This window comes from Dama dama, chromosome 9 (genome assembly GCF_033118175.1).
Source record: "Dama dama isolate Ldn47 chromosome 9, ASM3311817v1, whole genome shotgun sequence".
Taxonomy (NCBI): domain Eukaryota; kingdom Metazoa; phylum Chordata; class Mammalia; order Artiodactyla; family Cervidae; genus Dama; species Dama dama.
Genome location: NC_083689.1, coordinates 73,398,830 through 73,421,154, shown reverse-complemented (window position 1 = coordinate 73,421,154; position 22,325 = coordinate 73,398,830). Strand labels below are relative to the sequence as shown.

The 22,325-nt window shown below is 45.8% G+C and overlaps 1 protein-coding gene across 1 annotated transcript in view; it reads right to left on the bottom strand.

Annotated features, from left to right (window-relative positions):
- Positions 1–22,068, bottom strand: part of ADRA1B (adrenoceptor alpha 1B) — a 59,266-nt gene extending 37,198 nt beyond the window's left edge. The window contains exon 1 of the mRNA XM_061149480.1: positions 20,697–22,068. Within this exon, the coding sequence (XP_061005463.1) occupies positions 20,697–21,645 (949 nt within the window). The 5' untranslated portion in view covers positions 21,646–22,068. The remainder of the gene's footprint in view (positions 1–20,696) is intronic.
- Positions 22,069–22,325: the final 257 nt, after the last annotated feature.

Sequence of the window (22,325 nt, the reverse complement as noted above, 5' to 3'; positions counted from 1 at the left end):
AACTATAGGTAATTACTGCTATATCTTGTGTGTGTGTGTGTGTTTGAATGTGTGTGTAATCATGAATGCAATTTATTTATATTTCAGTTTTGGGGACAGGAACAAAAGTGACAGTGGAACCAACCAATCTTGTTTCTTGTTCACAGCTCCTTTTTATAGTTCCTGTGATGAGGTGCTATTCACTTACTGTGTTCTCCTGTGTCCTGGGCTCGTGCTGGGAGAGACCCAGTCTCCTGGGGGAGAGGGACATCAAGAATCCATTCAGCCCAGGATGGCAAGGTTCTGATGGGGTGAAGCAAGGACAGGGGAGCACAGGATGGGAGAGTCCCCTACACTGTGGGGAGCTGTAGCAGATGGCAAACGTACATTTGAGTACATTTGAGTTGGAAGAATTCATGACACAGAGAAAAGGGGGAGGGGCACGACAGGCAGAGAGAAGAACGTGTGCAAAGGCTTTGGACACGAGGAAGCAGGCATGTTCAGGGAAGGGAGAGTGCTCTCATGTGGTGGGAGAGGTTAATACCAGGGTCCCCTGTGGCTCATCTGCTTTACTGTCATTTAATTCTCCTATTTCCCTGATGAGATAAGTCAAATGTCATCCCCATGTTATAGGCAGAAGGTGGGAGCTGAGAGAGGAAGTAATTTGCTCAAGGCTGCCCACTAGTGAGGGCAAAGCTGGGACTCCCGTTTGTTGAGCATAAAGCTTAGCCTTTTTTTTTTTTTTCAATTTAACTTTTCTATTTAATATTTTTAAATGAGGCAACTTTGTGACAGTAATCCTGGTGCACTTACTGGCAGTTCAGAAAATTCAGTCTTGAGTGATGGAGCCCAACTGCGGAAAAATATTTCTGCCATGCTCAGAAGCTCAGAAGTTACCCCCCGGTAGTTCAGCAGGATGCTAGTGTGACTGGATCTGTGTTTTAGGAAGATCGTTGTGGCAGCAACGCACTGGTGGTTTTGGAGAGAGCTCAACCCACACTGTAAGTAGGTCTTCAATTACCCGAGATGGAATTACTTTCAACACATCAAACACACACACACACACACACACACACACACAGAGCTTCACAGACAGGAGCCTCTGAGAAGCCAGTGCCTTTTGTTTCACTCTCTCTTCCCAAATGAAAATCCATACTAGCAGCTTGAGTTCTATGTCTTTTCCAGACTACAGCAGGAGGAGGTTGTGGAGAGGGGACATTGCTCCTGGCTGGAAGACCTTGAATAAATCACTTCTCAGGCCCTCTTTTGTAATACGAAGTTCTTAGAATTTCCATCTTTAAATGCCCTTTCCATCTTTTAAACTGTCTGGCTCCTAAGAGCAGTGGGACCTATTAAGGGATTTCACTCTGGCCACACATCATGGTTTTTGGAGAACTAAGATAGTCTGAGACCAGCTGCCCTCAGATTCAGAGCCTCTCAGCATTTTCTGCATGAGTCAAGAGATCTGGCTTTCTAGGGATCATGGAGGACATAATAGAATCTTCTTTTGTTCCCAGGCTAGGCCAATGGCAGCAAATAACCTAATTAGGACCTCACAAGCAGCTTGCCCAGTGAAAGATAATTTAATTAGAGTCTTATTAGTTGTTATAACTACTTTTTAATGAAGCTTTATTACATTCAACCACGCAGATACCAAGCAATTGTATTAAATGTTGGCAAATGGCTTGTTAGTCTTTGATTTCACTTTTTTTTTTTTGCATCATTCCCACCTATCCTGATATTCAGATGCCAGTAGCTCATTGTTTCTCTTCAAAGCCAGAAGCAACCTTGAAGGCATACTTTCCTCTCTTGTTCCATTTCTCATTTCTCCAGGATTCCCTGTCTATTGGAGTTGCAATGGAGCAATATGAAGGATAGGGAAAGGCTTCCCACTGGCTTTCCATATTCCCTAATATTTCTATCCTTAATCACTCCCAAGCTGCACAGTTTCAAGGACTAAGGGCCTCTGTTGAAGTGTAAATGGTATGGTGGAGGCAAACATAGAAAACCATTATTATGAATTAATACCTTAGTGAAGATTAGCTCCTCATAGTAGCTAATTGGCCAATAAATGAGACTGCAATAGAATCAACCGTGGACTGAGTAGTTTTGATAGCTGTTGGTGTGTAAAGCATGGGGAAAAAAACAAGAGTTAATTAGTTTTTACTACGCAACAGGCACTGGGCTAGATGTTTTCATATTTATTATCTCATTTAATCCTCTTAACAACCTTGATATGAATGTATTACAATAACTGATTTACATATGAGAAACAGGAGCACAGAGAGGTTGAGTCAGCTTCAAGGACACACAGCTGGTAAGAGGAAGAGTGAGGATTTGAAGTCCCAGGATATGAGGCAAGGGCTAGAAGAACATGATAGTGTGGGCAGCCTTGGCTTCTAGGGGGAAGAATCAGGTCACTGGGGGTTAAGCATCCCAGGGGATTACCTATGGCCAGATGAATCCCAGGACAGATGACAGAGGGGCTCTAAAGACTAACTTGGCAAGGCTTACAGTTTGGCTCCAGCAGGGCTGAGGAGTTCGTGTTCTGTCTCTCCTCATCATCAGAAGGCAGTGTGATGTCATTGTTAAGAGGATAGGATTTGGTGGCAGGTTGACCTAGATTCAGATCCTGATTGCAGTCCTTTTCTGTAGCTATGACCCTGGGCAAGCTGTTTAGCTTTCTCAGCTGAAATTTTCTCATCTGGAAAAAGGGATAACAGTCTCTCCCTCATATTCTCATCTAAGTTAAAGAATATATGTGAAGCTTCCAGCCCAAGAGAAACGCCAATAAAGAGTAGCTTCTCCACTTCTGAACAGGTATTGGTGAGCTTTGTTACAGCAGTGAGGGCCATGGGCAACAGGAAATGGACCCACAGGGAATGTGAGATGTGGCCTGATTAGGTTCTGTGTATGCTCAGCCGTGTCCGACTCTTTGCGAGCCCCGTGGACAGGCTCCTCTATCCATGGGATTCTCCAGGCATGAATACTGGAGTGGGTTGCCATTTCCTCCTCCAAGGGATCTTCCCAATCCGGGGATCCAACCTCGGTCTCCTGCGTCTCCTGCATTGGCAGGCAGATTTTTTTACCACCGAGCCATCTTATTAGATTAGTAGTTCTTAAACTTGAGAGTGCATCTGAATCACCCGGAGAACTTGAGAACCCAGACTGCCTGGCTGCACTCCAAGTTTCTCCCTCAGTAGGTCTGGGGCATCATCTCTACTAGCTCCTGGGTGATGTGGATGCCGCTGGGCTGGGGACCACCCTTAGAGACTCGGAGCAAAGGCCTTTCCTAGTGGGTGCTCTCTGCGCGTAGCCCAGACCTGAGCCTGCGGTGAATCAGAGAAGCAGCGCTATGGCCTCTCCTTTTCCCATATTCTACCCTGCTTCTGGGGTTTCTTGGGGTTTTGGGAGCCAGTCCTTGTGAACAGGAGCCACAAAGACTAGCTTAATTACAATGCTTTAATTTTTTGCTATGCTAGTCCCTGGGCTTGCTTAGGTTGAAGGAATATTTGTGGTTTAAATGAACCCATTTTGTGGCTGAAAGTGCTGATACAATTTGTTCTTTACAGACAGCGAGCAAGGGTTAGAATCTGAGTAACAACTTCCAGTTAATCTATTAGCCTGAAAATTTATATTTTAAGTAAGTTTACCACTTCAACAAGTAGAATAAGATATCCTCAGATAAGCAGAAGCAACAGTGTTTGCCTTCTGTCATTCTTTTTACTAAGAAGAAACTCACTGACTACTAGTGAGATAATGCATGTGGAAATGTCTAACACAATATCGTAACAAATAAAAAATTATAGTTTATTATGTTTATTGAATAAATATTTTAAAGCCTGTACAAAATGATAGAATGCTTTCTATTAGGATTTCTCTACTTTGGCATAACTGAGATCTTGGGACAGGTTATTCTTTGTTGTGGGGGCTGTTCCGTGCTCTGTAGGACTCTTAGCTGTATCCTTGGTCTCTCCCCCGAGATGCCAATAGCATACCTCAGTCACGACCATCAAAAATGTCTCCTGACACTGCCAAATGTCCCCTGTGGGGCAAACTGATCCTTGATTGTGAATCACTGCTTTACATGAATAGTCTTATCTCATTCTCACAAAACCCAGTGAAGTGTTATTTGTCCCACTTTTAGAGAAGACCAGGGGAGAGGAGGAACAGAGAGGGTGGGCAATTTGCTACAGACTACCCAGCTAGTAAAGGAGCAGGAGCAGAATTTGAACTCAGAATTGACCTAATCCAAGGCCTCATTTTGGACCACTCTCCTCCTTCCTTCTGAGAGGACCCATTTAGGAAAATGCAGAGAAGAGAATCTACTTAATTGGGGGCAGCCTGGTGTTGCCTCTGAGAAGGAGAGAGATGAATGGGACAAGGAGTGGGGCCTTTCAGATGTACTTGCAACATTTTATTTCTTAAGAGAAGAAAGAAGATAGGTAGCAAAATCAGCAACATGTTAACATTGGTTAAATCTGGGTATAGGAATCATGTGTGTGTTAGTCGCTCAGGCGCATCAGACTCTTTGTGATTCCATGGCCTGTCCATGGGATTTTCCAGGCAAGAATACTGGAGTGGGTTGCCATTCCCTTCTCCAGGGGATCTTTCCAACCTAGGAATCGAATCAGGGTCTCCTTCATTGCAGGCGGATTCTTTACCACCTGAGCCGCCAGGGAAGCTCCAAGGAGGGGTGTCACAGATATCATGGTGTCTCAATTTATTTTTGATCTTCTAACCTTTAAATGAGAAGGAACTGATCCCATTTTTATTTCCCCCAAAGATATAGCCCATCTTGTCAACAGATACTTATTAAATATATTCTGCAAAGTTGATATTTTTTAGAGGCTTCAAAACGTTAATAGCTGAAATATTAATAGTTAATATTTTTGAAATATTTACAAGTGTCTGGCACCCAGCTGAGTCCTTTTCATCTATTTTCCTATTTATTCCTCACTCTAATCCTATGAGATGGTCTCAGTCTCGTTTTACAGATGTATTAACTGAGGCTTAGAGAGATGAGCTGCAGAGTCAGGACTTCAGACCTGGATTCACCTGATTTCAATGTCCCTGTTCTTTCTCGTACTCTAGGCTGCCAGTCAAACAGAACTTGTGAAGGGCTCACAAGGATGTTGCAGAGAAGGGAAGGTGCCATGGCCATGACAGACAGATGACTGGAAAGGCTTTCCTGAGGTTCTGAGAATCCCTGGCTTAGGATCTTCTTGATCCCCCAACTTGGTGGCAGTGGGTCAAGTTCACCTCCTCCCTTCCCTGTCCAGGATGCTGGTTCCAACACCTCTAGATTTAGTACAGTCTGAAAATAACCCTGCCTCTCCATCCAGACCAGCAGTTCAAGGTCAAGAGTACATCACCACCCTGATGACCAGGGCCCCTGGACTGCCTCTCAAAAAGCCTTCTTCCCCAGCAGGATCTGCTTGACAGGCCTTCTCCTTGCTTCTTAAGTAATGCTCAATTCAATTTTCATTTCGTGAGGTTGGCATATTCCAGAGTCAATTTGAATTTTGCAACTAAAATGTGGCGCACTTGCAATGCCCTCGTCTAAATATAGACTGTCCACTGCGTTTCCTGGATCCGCACAGGCCCTCATGGTCGGGTGTGGCAAGCTTGGATGCCCGAAGGAATCCTTCCTTATTAACTCATCCTTGAGTGCCTCAAAGCCGACTGTTTTCCTGGGGCGTGTGGGCAGGGAGGTGGGGGAGTATCTTGTTTAGTTATTGTTTTTAATGGGTACATCAGCCCCAGGGCCTCGAACCATTGATGTGGATCGCGGTGGGTCTGCCAGCCCTGTGAAAGATCAAATCCGTTTAAACACTGTGGGTGACTGCTTTTTGTTCTCAGGTCCTGTGTGAAATACACACATTCCAAGGCTGCCGCTCGCTCGGCTCCCCTGATGGATGGGGTGTTGCATTCCAAGAGGACAGCTTGCTAGCCTGAACTCTGGAAGGCTGACACCAAATTAGTTGGAAGGATTTGAAACTTTCAAGCCATCTTATCACCTCTGAGGGGAAGCTGACTTGTCACACAGATGTCTGAAGCTTCCCCAGGCAGTGAGGAGCTATCAGCATAAAAAGTGGTTTCTTCAGCTATGCAGAAACACACTTAGTGGGAGTGCAAATTGCTACATCCTTCCCAGAGGGTGATCTGATAACGTGTCTGAGGCCTTTCATATGAGTCTACCTTTGGATGCTAACCATTCAAAGTGGATTTTATCCTAAGGCAATCCTGAAGAGCAAGTGTACAAAAGATATTAAAGGAAAAATACATGTATGAGAAAGTCTGTCACAGATAAAAACTCAAAGCAATCGTCCGTCAAGAGGGGATGGATTATCAAACATACAAAAAGACATGTAACTTCATTCACAGAAATTTCACCTATCAAGTTGGCAAGATCAAAAAGTTTGATAGCAAACTATTAGGGAATGAGTGGTCACTCTCAAATGTCAGTCAAGGACATACAAATTGTTACAATCACTATGAAGAACAATTTGAAAATATTTATAAAAAATTAAAAATTTCCTCAGAATAGTCCACTTCCAGGATTTTAATCACATAATGTGGGGAACAGTGAAGTATGTATAGGAATATTCACTACAATGTTGTTTGTAATAATTAAAGGGTTGAAACAACCTAAACATTCTTCTATCGAAGTCTATTTGGGAAAAAAAGGAATATTATAAAGTTAACAAAAAGAATGAAGTTGCTCTGTTTATCCTTAAGTGGAAACATCTCCAAGATGCACTATTCAGTGAAAAAGCAAAGTGCAGAACAGCATGTTATTTCTATTAAACAGAACATATAAATATATTTTTATATGCCTAGAATATTTCTGAAAGGATGTGCAAGAAACTGGTAATAATAGTTGCCTTCAGGGAGGAAAATTAGATAGGTGGGGGGGAAATTAGATAGGTGGGAACCAAGGAAATGAGAGGGACATGCTTTGCATTCTACACTCGGGCCTTGTGAATGTGATACCTTGTGTGTGTCTTACCTATTTAGATAAATCTGACCACTACTGCCATAAGTGGATGGTTAATCACATTATGGTACTTCCTAGATGGCACTAGTGGTAAAGTATCTGCCTACCAATCCAGGAGACACAAGAGACATGAGTTTCATCCCTGCGTTGGGAAGATCCCCTGGAGAAAATGGCAACCTATTCCAGTATTGTTGCCTGGAAAATCCCATGGACAGAGGAGCCTGGTGGGTTATAGTCCATGGAGCCAAGAAGAATTAGACATAACTGAGTGACTAAATACACACACTTTCCATTATGGATTGCAATACATCATTAAAAAGATGTGAAATATAAATCAAAAACTGAAGTGATTCAGATTTATTGAAATTGTAGGAAGTCCACACTTTATATTTAGTGATAAAAGCACTATGTGGTCCTATTTGTGTATATACACAAAGGCACGTATGTGAAATAATGTGAAATATGAAGTAACACAGAGGCGTATAAAAAGTTAAAATCTACTCCTCCTCACTTCATGATACTCCTGAAGGTGACTAAGTTAATAGTTTTTAAAAATAAGATTATATTTAATCCTGTGAATTATCTTTTTCACTTCAATATCATGAACAACCCTCCTGCATGATAAATCTAACCTATTCATATTAACAACTTTACATTTTAATATATTTTAAATTCCTTAGATAGTAAATTTTCAAACATAATCAGGTTAAACCTAAAATACCAAATATTTCTTGCTCCAGTGATTCAATTTCTAGGAACTTATCCTGAGTATGTGGGCACAGACATAGAGACAAGAGTCCTCATTGCAGCACTGTTCTTAGTACGGAAAAACCAAAATTAACCTAATTTCAATGAACTGGGAAAATGTAAATAAAGTAGGATACCCCATAAATGGATTACACAGCCATGAAAAGGAAAACAGTAACTATACAATTCTGACAGAGAACTATGTCCAAGATATGCTATTGAGTGTAAAACATAACCTCCACTATTGTGTTTATAAAATGATACTGTTTGTAAAAATACACAGGATGCATACACATATTCCACACACATACAACTCAAATATTTACACATACACACGTATGTATGTGGATGCTTATAAATAAATAGAATATTTCTGGAACTATATGCAATCTGGTAACAATGTTTGCTCCTGGAGAAAAAGACTGAGGGTGCTGGATAGAGGGGAACCTGGGGTCTGCTGCGGTTAGAATAATTTTTCTATTTTTTTCTGCTTTCTGTTTTAAATAAAAGTCTATGTGCTATTATAGACTTTTTTTATTACAGTGCTTAAAGAAAGAAATGAGATTTAAGAATTGCTACGAGTAAACATGCCAGATGGTTATAAAGCACGAAGGTGTACAAGTTCCCTGTGGTCCTAAGACTATATAATTTGAAAGAACCCAGTATAGAAAACCTCATGTCCTGAAGTACATCTTTATAATGTCATAAGACAGGGCTCTTGTTCTGGGGTTAGGGAGTCTCTGAATTAGGATAGGAAAAATTCTCTCTCTCTCTCTTTTTTTTTTTAAATTAACCTTTGGTTGAAAGTTAGCATTTTCTTCAGCAGGAACGCAGGCAACCAGCCACAGAAGAATTAGCAGGGTTTGTCACCCATAGAAATCAGATTTATGATGTTATATTACATTTGTTGCAGATACCTTGAAATATTCCCACTTGTCACTACCTCAAATTATAGTAGTTATTTATTTGACTTCCTGCTAGGTCTTGTTTATTTAATATGTTAACAAAGAAGAACATTGTTTTACTCCACAATAAATTTGTTTTTTTCAACATTATAATAGCTATTTCAACATAATTGATTTTCTTTCAAATCTTGTGTATCTTATTTTATGTATCTATTGTAAGAAGGGGCTTCAGCAGATTACCAAAGGGGTCCATGGAACAGAAAAGCCCAAAAGCCCTTGTTTAGGATAAATTCTGAAGAGTTGGGGACAAGGAGCTGCAAATGACTCTGTGAGGGTGTACCTGGAAGCAGGTACCACTTTCTCATGATGCCAGGGGGTGATTGATGGCCTGAATATAGAAATCAGAGATGCAATTTTTTTTTTGTTTGTTCCAGTTGGTGGCACCCCGTCCTCCCCCGCCAGCTGCCTCTCTGGATCTCTGCCCGGCCCTTTGCTGGTAGCGTGAGCCCTGGGGCCCATGCTTGCGAATGACAGTGAGCCCGGCTTGCCCTTGGTCCTATTTTAACCTCCTTCTGGGGCATGGCCAGGGTGCTGAGCTCAGCCCCTAAGTGATGCATGTTAGCTTGGCACGAAACTCCATCTTAAAGAGGAATTCTAAAAAGTGTGCTAGGCCAAGCCCGAAATGCATCCCAGCTTCAGGGGAACAAGGCACTGTGGGCAGATACCCCCGGAAAAAATTAAATGGGGCTCTGAAAGGAATGGTCCACTTGCATGTGTTAGGACATTCTGTTTCTGAACGTTTCAGTGTGAACTGTTCATTGGCGTGACTTTTATAGTGCACTTTGTGTGCTCACACCACAGAGGGGCACTTGAGTGCTTTGAGGGGGCTCACGTGTCCTGCCCCTGTGTGTGGTCACGAGTGTGCTGTTGACAGAATCCTAAGAACACAAGCCTGCCAGTGAGGACGGTACCCTGAGCTGACCTATGCTCCGCTGTCCCAGGACGGGTGTGAAGGATGGTTGGAGATGCCCCACCCCTCCTGTCATTCCAGCCTGCTAAGTCCCTACGACATAGCTCGCTTTTCTTCTCCTCCCTCAAATATTACTTCGGCCCACCTTCTTTCTGTCTCCTCTATTCTGGAGACACTCATCATTCAGATAACACCATTTGCCTGTGCTGAAATGGATCCACTCATGAAGTATTCAGGGTCAAACAGCCATGGATTCAGATTCCAGCTCACTGACTCACTTGTGCACGCACGGTAAACTCACTGATGAAGACAAACATTTCCAACCAACTTTTACATTAATCCGTTTCCCACAAAAACACACACATGAAGTTGTGTCTTTCCTCCTTAAATTCATGCACATTTCATTCTCTCATTATTAATCTTTCTCTGTACTGCTAAGGCCTGGGTGCCATACTCTTCCCACCCCCATCTCAGGTTTCTCAGGGAAACCAAGGCACCCTTGGCTGTTCTCCTGCAAACGCTGTTACTCCTAGAGTTAAAATATCAAGGCACTTTTATCATTCAAACTGAGACACTTTTGAGAATAAGAGAGGGTTATAGTAATCATCAGAGCCCTTGGTAACAGACGTAAGTGGAGACTAGCCCAGGCAAAGTGGGATGTCTGGTCACCCCATTATGGAGCAATGCTATGTCACCCACAAACAGACTTGGTGTATCTTTAGAATGTTAGCAGAGCTGCTGGGCACCTTCACTTTTTTGGGAGATGCTTGGGTTCGATCCCTGGGTTGGGAGGATCCTCTGGAGAAGGGAAAGGTTACCCACTCCAGTATTCTGGCCTGGAGAATTCCAAGGACTGTATAGTCCACAGGGTCGCAAAGAGTCGGACATGACTGAGCAACTTTCACTTTCACTTTGATATTAAAGAAATCAAAGTAGACTTCCTGGGATAAATCAGAATCTTGGCCTTCTTCCCATTTATTTTAGGGCCGTGTGTGTGTGTGTGTGCCTGAGACAGAATTTAGACTTTACTTTTGGAAGTGGGGGGCAGCATTCACTTCTCAGTATCTTGGACCTTCCTAAAGGTCTTAATTGGGCTCTGATGTAGAGTCACCTGGAGAAGGCAATGGCACCCCACTCCAGTACTCTTGCCTGGAAAATCCCATGGATGGAGGAGCCTGGTGGCCTGCAGTCCATTGGGTCGTTACAAGTCGGACACGACTGAGAGACTTCACTTTCACACATTGGAGAAGGAATGGCAACCCACTCCAGTGTTCTTGCTTTGAGAATCCCAGGGACGGGAGAGCCTGGTGGGCTGCCATCTATGGGATCGCACAGGGTCGGACACGACTGAAGTGACTTAGCAGCAGCAGCAGTAGAGTCACCAGAATCGTGCCCTTCTCTCCTACTTCTGTGGTGACAAACTCTGACCACAGCCCTCCCAGAGGTGAGAGGGAGGTAACAAGGGCTGAGAAGGTCAGAGAAAATGGGGACTGACTGGCAATAGACAGGTCTCCCAGAGGCAGTGGAATGGCAACCTTTTATAAAGAATTAAGATGTCTAATTTTCAAGCTCATACCTCGTGTCCACTCTGGTCTTCACCTATCTAATCCTTCTTCATTGGCCCCGTAAGCAGACCCATACTGACATTCTGGTTTCACAAAAGCAGTCAAGGCAGTTTCCTTTCAATGTGCTTGTGGTAGTCTCAAGGAATGGGCCAAATCACCTAACCTCTAAATCTGTTTCCTCATTAATACCTATCTGATAGGTCACCGGCAGGTTCAAATAGTAGGTGAAGTCTGGCACATACTGTATGAATCACAGCTGCAGTTGCTGTTCTTAACGGGAGTCTAGCAAGTACACGTTTCTGGGCCTGAAGGACAGGAAGATGAGTGAAACCTGGATCCTTTCCTCCAGAGGTTTGCAGTCTGGTAACACTGCTGAAGATGTACGTGTCAGTCCTGATTCCCATGGACAAACGTGACAAGCACCACACACAAGGTGTAAAGGCAACCATCACTGCCTGGGAGAGAGGCGGGGCCCAGGAAAGATTCCTAAGAGAGGTGCCCACAAAATCAGGGGTCTACAGGTGGGCAGGAGATGGATATTCAAGGGTACAGGAAGAGTACTCCTTCAGAGGGGATAGTACGAAGAAACACATGGGGGAGGAAAATATAAGGTGTACTTGGGGAAACGACAAACCACTTGAGTCACAGCACTCACCTAGCACTTGTATTAGGCAAGATGGAAAGATGTGGTCCCTGTCCACAAGAAGTTCACATGAGAGTCACGAGGTTGCGAGAGAGAGCATTGCTGCAGTGTTTGGGGTGGAACACGGGCACTTCCTTAACCTCAGGGCTCCTCTCTTCATGGGGCCCTCCAAAGCCCCAGGAAGGATCCCAGTGTGTCTCCTCTAGGTTGTATTATTTTGTAAAGTTCTCGTGAGTAAGATCTGTTACCTGCAACGTGTTAGGACCACTGTCTATTTCCACTCCAACTTCCCTCTGCTCTATTTCCCTCCATGTGCATGTTAGTATAGGGGTCATGGACATTTTCGGGAACCAGCTAAGAGTTAAAGATATGTTTCACTTGGGTTCTCTTGAAAATACACATGTGGTGTGCAGTATTTTCTTTCTGTATAGCTAGGTTATCACTAGTCAGGATTACTGCAAAGTGGAAAACCAGCTTTTAGAAATACTCTCTTGTCCATGATGCCAGCCTTTGTGACATCAAGCAGTAGGACCAGAGGCTGATTCAAGGTAGGAGAGAGTGCTATGGTGCATGTGGTACAGAGGTGAATCCAGCTCTGAAATGTATACAGCCAGAAATAAGGCTGTGAAAAGTGTTCTAAATTTTATGTGTTTAACCCCAAAGCCCCAATTTGATAAAAGCCTTAAAAGGTATTTGGCATCACTCATGTGTTAAGAAGCTGAAAAAAGTCTAAAGCACCCATAATAAAAGAGAGATTGTGACTTAGCTTGCTAGGGGAAAGACCCAATTATTTTTATACTCTTTATGTTCTCACCAGGATATGATGCCTCTTGGTGGCTGAATAACAACAGGCAGTCACTCGCCCTTCCTTTCCACCGTCTCAAAATAGACTCTTCTTTCCCTATGGCCTCTTTGAGCTTCCAAAAATCAGGGTTTAGAGTCCCACACCTAGGATCCCCCTGGTAATGAACCCTTTTAGTCTTATTGCCTAGATGTGAATTCAGGTTCGGGCACTAATCAGCTGGGTGAAAAAAGTGAAAAAGTAAACATGTTAGTCGCTCAGTCATGTCCGACTGTTGCAACCCCATGGGCTGCAGCCCACTAGGCTCCTCTGTCCATGCGATTCTCCAGGCAAGAATACTGGAGTTGGTAGCCATTTCCTTCTCCAGGGGATCTTTACAACCCAGGGTTCAAACCCGTCTCCTGCATTGCAGACAGATTCTTTACCGTCTGAGCCACCAGGGAAACCTCAATCAGCTGGGTAGCTTGAGGCAAATCACTCAACCTCTCTGAACTTCAGTTTCCTCATTTGTAAAATTAAGACAACAATTGTATCCACTTGGTAAGTCCCTGGAGAGGAGTGAATGAGAGGACACACGGAAAGTACTCTTACTGCGGTGTAAGCCAGGCACACGGCAAGGCCTAATAAATGGAGCTATTAGTATTATTATTAGCAGACATGGTTAGGGAGCACAGTGACTGCGGAAACATCCTGCAGATGTGGGAGAAAGCAATTTCCCAGTGTGGCCTGACGGCCATCCGTTATTTTTATGAGCCACACACTCTCAGGTAAAGGCATCGCCTGCATTACAGATCTTACGAGGGCCATCTGTGACGGCACTGCAGCTACACACACACACCCGCTGGCATTTCTGTGTTCTGTTCCATCCCAGCAGTACTGGGTGCTGCCACAAATGGCCCCCAAACTATCATATCTGACAATCATGGCCCTACACACATCATCCTTCCCCGTCCCCAACCTCTGCCCCAGGCCTCTGACTCTCACAGCAAAGCTGAGGCTAATTTGTTTATCCATCACCGAGAGGATAAATCATCCTCCTTTTTTCTTCCACGAATATTTTTCATGTCTAATCATCAGGGTGTCTTCCATGATTCTAAGACTTTAGGAAACTCACAGAGAAATTTCAAAAAAATTTTGTTGGGGACAAACATAGGGTTACCAACATTTTATCTTGCCAAGTAGAACACTGCACGCATGTGTGCACACACACACACACACACACACACACACACAAAATGGCTATCATCACCACTTATTACCATCATTCCATTAAAGAAATGTTATTTCAGTTTCCCAAAATAGGACATAGTCTTTAGAATAAAAGAACAGTCATTTATATTGAGTACATTTGGAAAAACACAGAATTTTCCTAACTTTTTTCTTATTTTTGTCATGAGCCAGTAAAAATTTTATCACTCATGGGCACTAGACCTCAGACAAATGTCTGGAAGTACTGTAGTAATAGCAAGAATAACATAACAAATGTTTATTGAGTGCCAAATATGGAGTCCGATAGACTCCATTTACTAGCTGTGCGACCTTGGGAAATTTAGTGAACCTCTCTGAACTCTAGACTCAGGGTGATGATGCTGGTTCTGCAGAGGGGCTGAGAGAATTATAGGCTGTACAGAATATTCAGTGTTGAGCAGTGTACCTGCTACACTGGAGACCTGCTTCCACAGTGCTCATTCAACTCGCCTTCTCCAGGGAGGCTCTAGTTTGAAGAATTCACCTTACCTCCAATCTTCTGCCATATGTATTGGCCTGAAGGACTGGGCAGGATTGAGGATGCTTCTGGCTACACTGGGCAAAGTCTGACCAAACTTTCTTGGCTCCCCATGGAGTGTTCATTCCAGGTACCAGGCATGGGGAGGACTAGTGCTATGCTGATGACAGAACTGCCTGTGGGAACTGGTTAAAAAATGAGACTCATGGTCCCATATGAGAGAGACTGATACAAAGGGTCTGTAAGGGGAATTCCAACAATCTATGCGTTTGAAAGCAGTTCCCTGCCAGATGTTTCTACTGAGCATCTGGGTTTGCTGATGGTCATGGGTTCTGACTTTTGGGTTGGGACATTTTGTCTACTCAACTCATAAGTGCTAGCTGCTCAGTTGTGTCTGACTCTTTGGAACCTGATGGACTGTGGCCCACCAGGATCCTCTGTGCGTGGAATTCTCCAGGCAAGAATACCAGAGTGGGTAGCCATTCCCTTCTCCAGGGGATCTTCCCAACCCAGGGACTGAACCCTAGTCTTCTGCATTACAGACAGATTCTTTACTGTCTAAGCCACCAGGGAAGCCCCTACTCAACTCATCAGAGTGTCTGGCATATCCCTCCTAGCATGGTGTCTTGTGAGCCCTGATAAATGGCATCTGAGGAGATCCTGGGAGCAATCTTCCGGGCTGTGTTTCACCTAGTAACCTCAAGGATATTCCAGACACATCTCTTGCTCTCCTGTATCATAACCAATCCATCCCCAAGTCCCCAAACCATCTTCCTTCCACCTTCACTGCCACCAGCCTAGTCTAAATTACCATTAGCTCTCACTGGGATTATGTTCTAACTGCCCCATCTCTGCTCTGTGCCCCATATAGCTGCCTGAGTCATCTTTTAAACACATAATTCATACTGTATGCCTTGTTGGCTTCAAATCCTTCAGTAGTGGCTGGTGCAATTTATCATAAAACCTGAAATCCTTAATGTGGCTTAAAAGCCCCGGCATGGCCTGGCTCTGCCCACACCTCCAGCCTTGACGCATCCCTGCAGGCCCTCTATTCTCCAGGCTCTGTTAGTTCCCTGCCAGCTCCTGCCCCAGGACTTTCGGGTGTGCCCTTCCTTCTGACTGGAGCTCTCTTCTTCTACCTGCTCTGTCACTGAATTAACTCTTTCAAACCATTCAGGGTTCTGCTTAAATGCCACTCAGGAATCCCTGTGATATACTGATCCCTGGTGTATACTTCTAATAGCAGCACACCCCTTTTCTTCAAATCATTTATGTTTATTTGCATGTGTGTATTTTTCAGATTACCTGTGTTCCCCACTAGAACTAAATTCTATGAGAACATGGAACACAGCTGCTTTGCTTACCACTGGATCTGCAGTACAATGCCTGGACCTAGTAGGCTCCCAATAAATATGTAATTATTCAGTGAATGAATGAATTGCATGATGAAGATGTGGAACCAGGTTTCCAGATGAAGGTCAAGATCCCACTTTTTCTTCCTGGTTAGGGTGACTAGATGCCCAGCATAGAGAGACCCACATCCTACACAGTACAGGAGGTAAGAGAAGGCCTAGCCTTGAACTAGAATGTGGATGATCTTCTCTAACATTTTATGAGTCAATCTTTTTCAGGAGTAAAAAGGGAATAGAAGGTTTCGTAACAGGGTTTTGTAACAGAACTAGAATAATCAGCTTTTCACAAGGTGGCTCTGGGGTTCCTTGAGAACATTTGCTATGAGAGCAGGTTGGGACCAGAAAGCAAAAAGATCAGACATCTTCTTTGTGCACTCGACCAGGTAAGTACCTGTTCTGACAGACATGGATTCAAGTTTTGTCTCTATCATTTACTTGCTGTGTGAATTTAGGCAAGAAGTCTAACCACTCCGAGCTTCAGTATCTTCTGTCAAGAAGGAGCTCCCCTGTCAGGGTAGCTGAGAGGATTAGTGGGATAATGTCTGTAGAGGGTCTAGTGGAATGCCTGGTACATAATATGTGCTCTATGATAATATGACCTCACTGGGCTACGAGCCTCCTGCAGGCAGGGACCATGTTTGCTTTGGCTCAAGAACCCAGAGATTAGTACAGTGTCCAGTACAAAGTAGGTGCTTTAGGAAGTCTTCGTTAATGACTTCAGAGGTGGTTGAATATATTTTCCTTCAGTAAGATTTCCCTTTTCTAAGAAGGATTGAATGCATTTATAAGTTGCTTCTCTGGTGTCTGATTCTTTGCAACCCCATGGACTACAGCGTACCAGACTCCTCCACCCATGGGATTCTCCAGGCAAGAAGTGGAATGGGTTGCCATGCCCTTCTCCAGGGGATCTTCCTGATCCAGGGATCAAACCCATGTCTCTTATGTTTCCTGCACTGGCAGTTGGGTTCTTTACCACTAGCGCCACCTGGGAAGCCCCTAGGAAGGGTTCCCTGTGTGTAAAATTTCCCCTCACTCAAACCCAGTTACTTTCCTTGTGAGCAACTCAAATCCCTGTGTTTTGAAACCTCAGAACCAGAAATTCCATGTGTCTGTGGGGGTGGCTCTGCCCTGAGTCATCCCTGAGACCCCCACCCTCCCTTATGCTCCTGTGGGAGGTGGAAATTCATCAGGCCTGATCTGAATGAGAGGACTGGAGAAACAAATCAATGGACAGAAGGATTCCGATTTGGTTCCAGTACTACAGAGAGCACAACTGTTTCTTTGAAATTGACCTTCATTTATTTGGAGGGGAAAGCAGTTAGTTCAATAATGGCTTCCTGGTGCCTTTCAGCATTTTAAAAGACGGAAGAAAGATTTGGAACGAGGCAAGGTTCCAGTGTTTTCTAAACAACACACCAAGCTCAGCTACCAGTTGGCTGCCCAGCGCTTCCTGCTACCCACCCCATGCCCATCTTAAACCCCTCCCCTACCCTCCCCAGGGCAAGGCACATCCCTCAATAGGCCAGGCACTTCTTGAACCCTGACCACCCCAGGAGGGTGGGAGATGGCCTTCATTATAATGCCAGGCAGCTGAAGACTGCTTGGACATCTTGCACATGGTCCATCAAGTAGAAATGCTGCTATATTATATTCCAATTATTTCCTGTCCCTCCGTGGCCTGATTCCAGGGGCTGAATAAAGGCGTTCTTGTTTGGTGGATCCATCCCTGCTCCCAAGTAAGTGAGAGCTGGTCCCTGGCCCAACTCTGTTGAAGCCACAGGGAAAGGGTGGGGAGGAGATAAAGAGGTTGTTACAGGTGGGGAGGGCTCCACAGGGAGATAGGAGGCCTGTCTCTGCAGGCAGCCCAACCATGCTCTCCAAAATAAAAATAAGGGAGGAAAGAAAACAAATGGAACCCCTAACCAGGACCCTGTAGGAGGCAAAGTTATTTCCTTCCCAGGAGGAATCCCAACCCTCCTCTCCCATGGAGAAGGAAAACACAGAGACAGGTGCCGCCCAGGCACCTGGCTGTCTATCACCACTGGAAGTCTACTCCTACCTGGACTTCTCTGTTTGCCAGCCGCTGTCTCCCCCCAGATCTGCTTTCTCCTCTTTAGAGTGAAAAGCCTTTCATGGAAAATTTAGAATTTAGAATCTGCTTCAGATTCCAAAGGGGTTATTGTTCTATATCATGTTACTTTTATTTGGGTGTTATCTGAACTCGGAGGAAGTAGAAGTCCATATCTCCATTTTGCTCAGATGCTCTTTCTAAATTAGTAAGAACATGATAATCAAGCACCTTCTCTGAAACTCTTGAGTAACTTTTGAAGTCCATCCCAAACTCAATGCCTGGAGTCCTTATTCCTTACCCTCCAGGGGCTGGAGGTCCTGGGGAGAAGCGTGTGGATGGAGTCTGCTCAGGGACAGCACACTGGGAGATAATGGCCGGCCAGAAAGTGTTCAAGTCAAGCAGAAGAGAAACAAGCTCTGATAAATCTCTGGGTGGCAAGAATGCCTCACTTTCTGTGGCATGGAAGCCAAGGACCTGAGCTGTTAGGAAGATCTCAGAAAGGGATGGACAGAAAGAGGGTAGAAGTTGAAAGAGTATAAGGGAGAGAAGACTGAGGGTGGGCATGAAGAGCAGAATGCAGACAGCAGCTACATTGCCCTGCACTACCGTGTGGGTGGGGAAGTGCTAACATGTGCAGTGTTTAAAAACCCTGGTGTCCAGGAGGCTGGAGGCTAAAGGCAACTGAGAGATCCCCTGGCTGGTGCTTCTTAAAGCCTGGTGGTGGGCTGGTTAAACATGTGATTCCTGGGATTTACTGAATTAGCTTCTCTATATGTTAGGCCTTAGAAGGTGAATTTTTACTAAGATCCACAAATGATTCTGATCTTTATTAAAGTTTGAGAGCCCTTGATTTAGGCCAGCCCTCGGTGTTCCCTGGAAGTGAGACCTGAAGCCCAGAAGGTAAAGCAACACACCTAGGGTCACAGAGCTAATTGATGGCAAAGCTCACGTACATACTCTATTGCTCCTGACCCTCAGAGCAGTGCTCTTTCCATTGGAACATGTTGGCAGCCTTTTCACTTGTTTCCCTTGCCCCTAAAGTGAAAGTCTGCAACTGTGATCCATTCCCGCATCTTGCTGGGACCTCGTCTTTCTTGAGGATGCTCTGGTCACAGCCTCTATCGTTGAGGATCAGGGGAAGAAGGAAGAAAGGATAAGATCTAGTCAATAGTTCCCTTCTGAGCCTCTAATAACAGATATAAGATTATACCTATAATCGAGCTCTTGCTGTGCACCAAACACTGTATTAAGTCCCTTCCATGTACTAGTGCAAACCCCATGCAGCAAATAGTAATTAGCCGTACTTTGCAGATGAAGAAACTGAGGCTCACAGAGCAGTCATCATTTGCCCAAGGCTAATTAGTAGCCAAATCACCCCATGTGTGACCATGATCTTTGTATGGTCCAGTGCAGTGTGAACTGTCATCCACTTTAACTGGACAGGCCTGCAAAAGGGCCCTGAGACCTCAGGAAAGAAAAGAAAGCTGGGCAGTGGGATGTGACTGCTACTGGGTATAGAGCTACAAACTCTCTCTGCTCAACACAACGAAAATATTTCTGAAAGGCACTGCTCAAAAGCTAGCCTTAGAAATTACAATATGAGAGTAGGTTAAACAGCTTTTTTTTCTTTGTCATTCTTAAACGGAAACTCCTGACATCTGCTTGCCCTCTTTCTATTTGGCTCTTTCTTTTGGAAGCAGTGTGTCTAGGATTTTCGTGACTTGAGGGATTGGTTATGTTTGGTTCCAGCTGAGCCCCTGGTGTGACTGCAGCATTAGTGGTCCATGGCACGTAGCAGCGTGGCCTCTTATGATATCGCAGCACATGACTGCCATGATCACCTCCCTCCATTCATTTTCTGGAGTGTCCCCCAGGGGCAGGAAAAGAAACTAAAGCAGATCACTGCCTCAGAGAAGGGACAAGTGTTTCCTGAGATATGTGGACAGGATGTCACAGTATCCTCTTCTAGGTTTACCTCCTAAGTATACCTCGGCTTCATCCTTAGAGGAAGTCAGGTAGTATTTTGAACACCTCACTTAGTAGGACTCCCCAGTCAAATGAAGATGGGCACATGTTTATAGGCTAGGAAGGGCTCAGTTTCATACTAGCAGGATTTGGTGTCTAGCAGCTGAAGGTGAGGGGCAACTATAATTTAATTCTGGGCATTCCATCAATCATCAGAGTTTGGGACATTTGGGGATATTTTTGGGTGACCCTCTGACCATCATCCTTCTCTTTCAAATCTCAAAGCTTTAGATTAAGGTTGGTTGAGGGTACGAGGTATAAAATGCTCTTAGTAACTCATAATGAAGGGAGTACGTGGAGGTGAGAGGAAGTGGTAAGGGATGGGGGCAGAACGCAGCCTCTGCAAAGCTTAGAGGACCACGGGTCTCTGCAAAAGCCCTGGAAATGCTGAATGAAAACTGCCTTCCCTTGTCCGAGCTGTCTCCCTGCTTCCCAAATGCCGTGTCTGCGGTAACTACAAACTATTTTGTATGCTGCATTAGTGACAGACACTGCCTTAGCCGACACATCATTACAACTGAAATAACGCTGGTATGATGTTCAAGTCCAGTGTCCTTTTTAATTATTAAACCAAGGCTGTTGAATGAGTCATTCCACATACCAGATTTTCCTCCCATGGTTCTATTTCGAGTAACTTGTACCTCCCCTTAGCGTGTTCTGCTAACACCTGAGTTGGTTCTTAGCCAGCTACCCAATCTGCAAAGCCTTTGCAGAACAAACAATATTCCCCAGTCTCCAAACACACACAAACTGCATAATAAAACCAAAACCCACGAAAACTTTATAGTAAGCTCATCAGTAATCCCCAAAGCTGAGGATGCCCAGTTCCCCTCGGCCAGTCCCCAACTTACCAAGTGGTAGAGCGATGAAGAAGGGTAACCAACACAAGATGAACATGCCGACCACAATGCCCAAGGTCTTGGCTGCTTTCTTTTCCCGGGAGAACTTAAAAAGTTTGACAGCTATGGAACTCCTGGGGTTATGGCCCTTGGCCTTGGTACTGCTGAGGGTATCCTCATGAAAGTTCTTGGAGTGGATCCTCAAGGTCAGCTCCTTGGAGTTGGACATCTCCTTCATGACTCCAGCCTCCAGGTTCTTGGTGGTCCTCTTGGCAACGATGTAGACGCGGCAGTACATGACCAGAATGACCGCCAGAGGGATGTAGAAGGAGCCCAGGGAGGAGAAGAGGGCGTAGAAGGGCTCTTCAGTGACCCCACATTCCCTGTCATCGTTGGGTGCCGGCTCCTTCCACCCAAGAAGAGGCCCAATGGAGATGACTGTGGACAAGACCCAGACACCAAGGAGCGCCAAGATGGCCTTCCTCCTGGTGACCAGTGATGGGTACTGCAGAGAGTAGCGCACCCCAATGTAGCGGTCGATGGAGATGGCGCAGAGGCTCAGAATGGAGGCTGTGCAGCACAGGACATCCACGGCGGCCCAGATGTCACAGAAGACCCGGCCCAGCACCCAGTAGCCAAGCACCTCCAGGGCAGCAGAGAAGGGCAGAACGGTGAAGCTTAGCAGCAGGTCGGCAATGGCCAGGTTGACGATGAAGTAGTTGGTGGGCGTCCGCAGGTGACGGTTGCAGGCCACAGACAAGATGACTAGGATGTTGCCCACGATGGCAAAGAGGATGAAGGCGCCCAGCACCAGGCCCACGGAGATGGCCCTGGTGATGTCCAGCTGAGGCAGTGTCGAGTTGGTCGAGGTCTGGTTGGGGCCAGTGAAGTTGGCATTTTTCAACTCTCCCCAGTGGGCAGGTGCTGAGGTGTTGTGGCCGGTGTCCAGATCGGGATTCATCTTAGAGTCCACCCTCCATAGCCAGGGTGACAGGGCTCAGAAGGGCTGCGGCGAAGGCTCTTCAGCTGCCCTGAAACTTTGCTTCCCCCGTGGTCTTCTTCCCAGAGGTGCCCTCCTGGCGAGAAGTCATCTCCCCCGGGCAGCCCAGCCCGGCAGCACGTCTCCTGCCTGCACCGAGCCGCTCGCTCGCCTGTCAGAGGGAGGAGGAGGAGAGAAGGGACGAGCGGCAGCTCCAAGTTTAATGGTCCACGTCAGGCGCACCAGGCCGGGCTCGCGGGGAGCGGCGCGGAGGAGCGGGTGGTCGGGCAGGGGGCGCCCGGCTCTGCCCGGTTCGCGGCAGGTCTGCGGACAGCGGCGCCTCCGCCCAGCCAGCGCCGAGGAGGGTCTGCTTTCAATGAGCCGCCTCTGGGCTGACTGCACGGCGGTGACATCAGGCGGGGGAGCCCGGCGCCCTGACTCCGCGCGGCACTAGGGGGCAATGCGGGTCCAGCGAAGGCGCCCGCAGCCCCGACGCCGCCACCCAGTCCAGCCCCGAGGCCGGCTGCGCCCCCTCCGCCCCCCGGGGGCAAGCCGGTAGGGTGCGCAGTGAGGCGGGCCGGGGTAGGGCGACCTCAGCCTGGGGATTCCCCCTGCCCTCCATTTCCACCCCCCCCCCCCCCCCCCACCCCTCGGGTGACTCT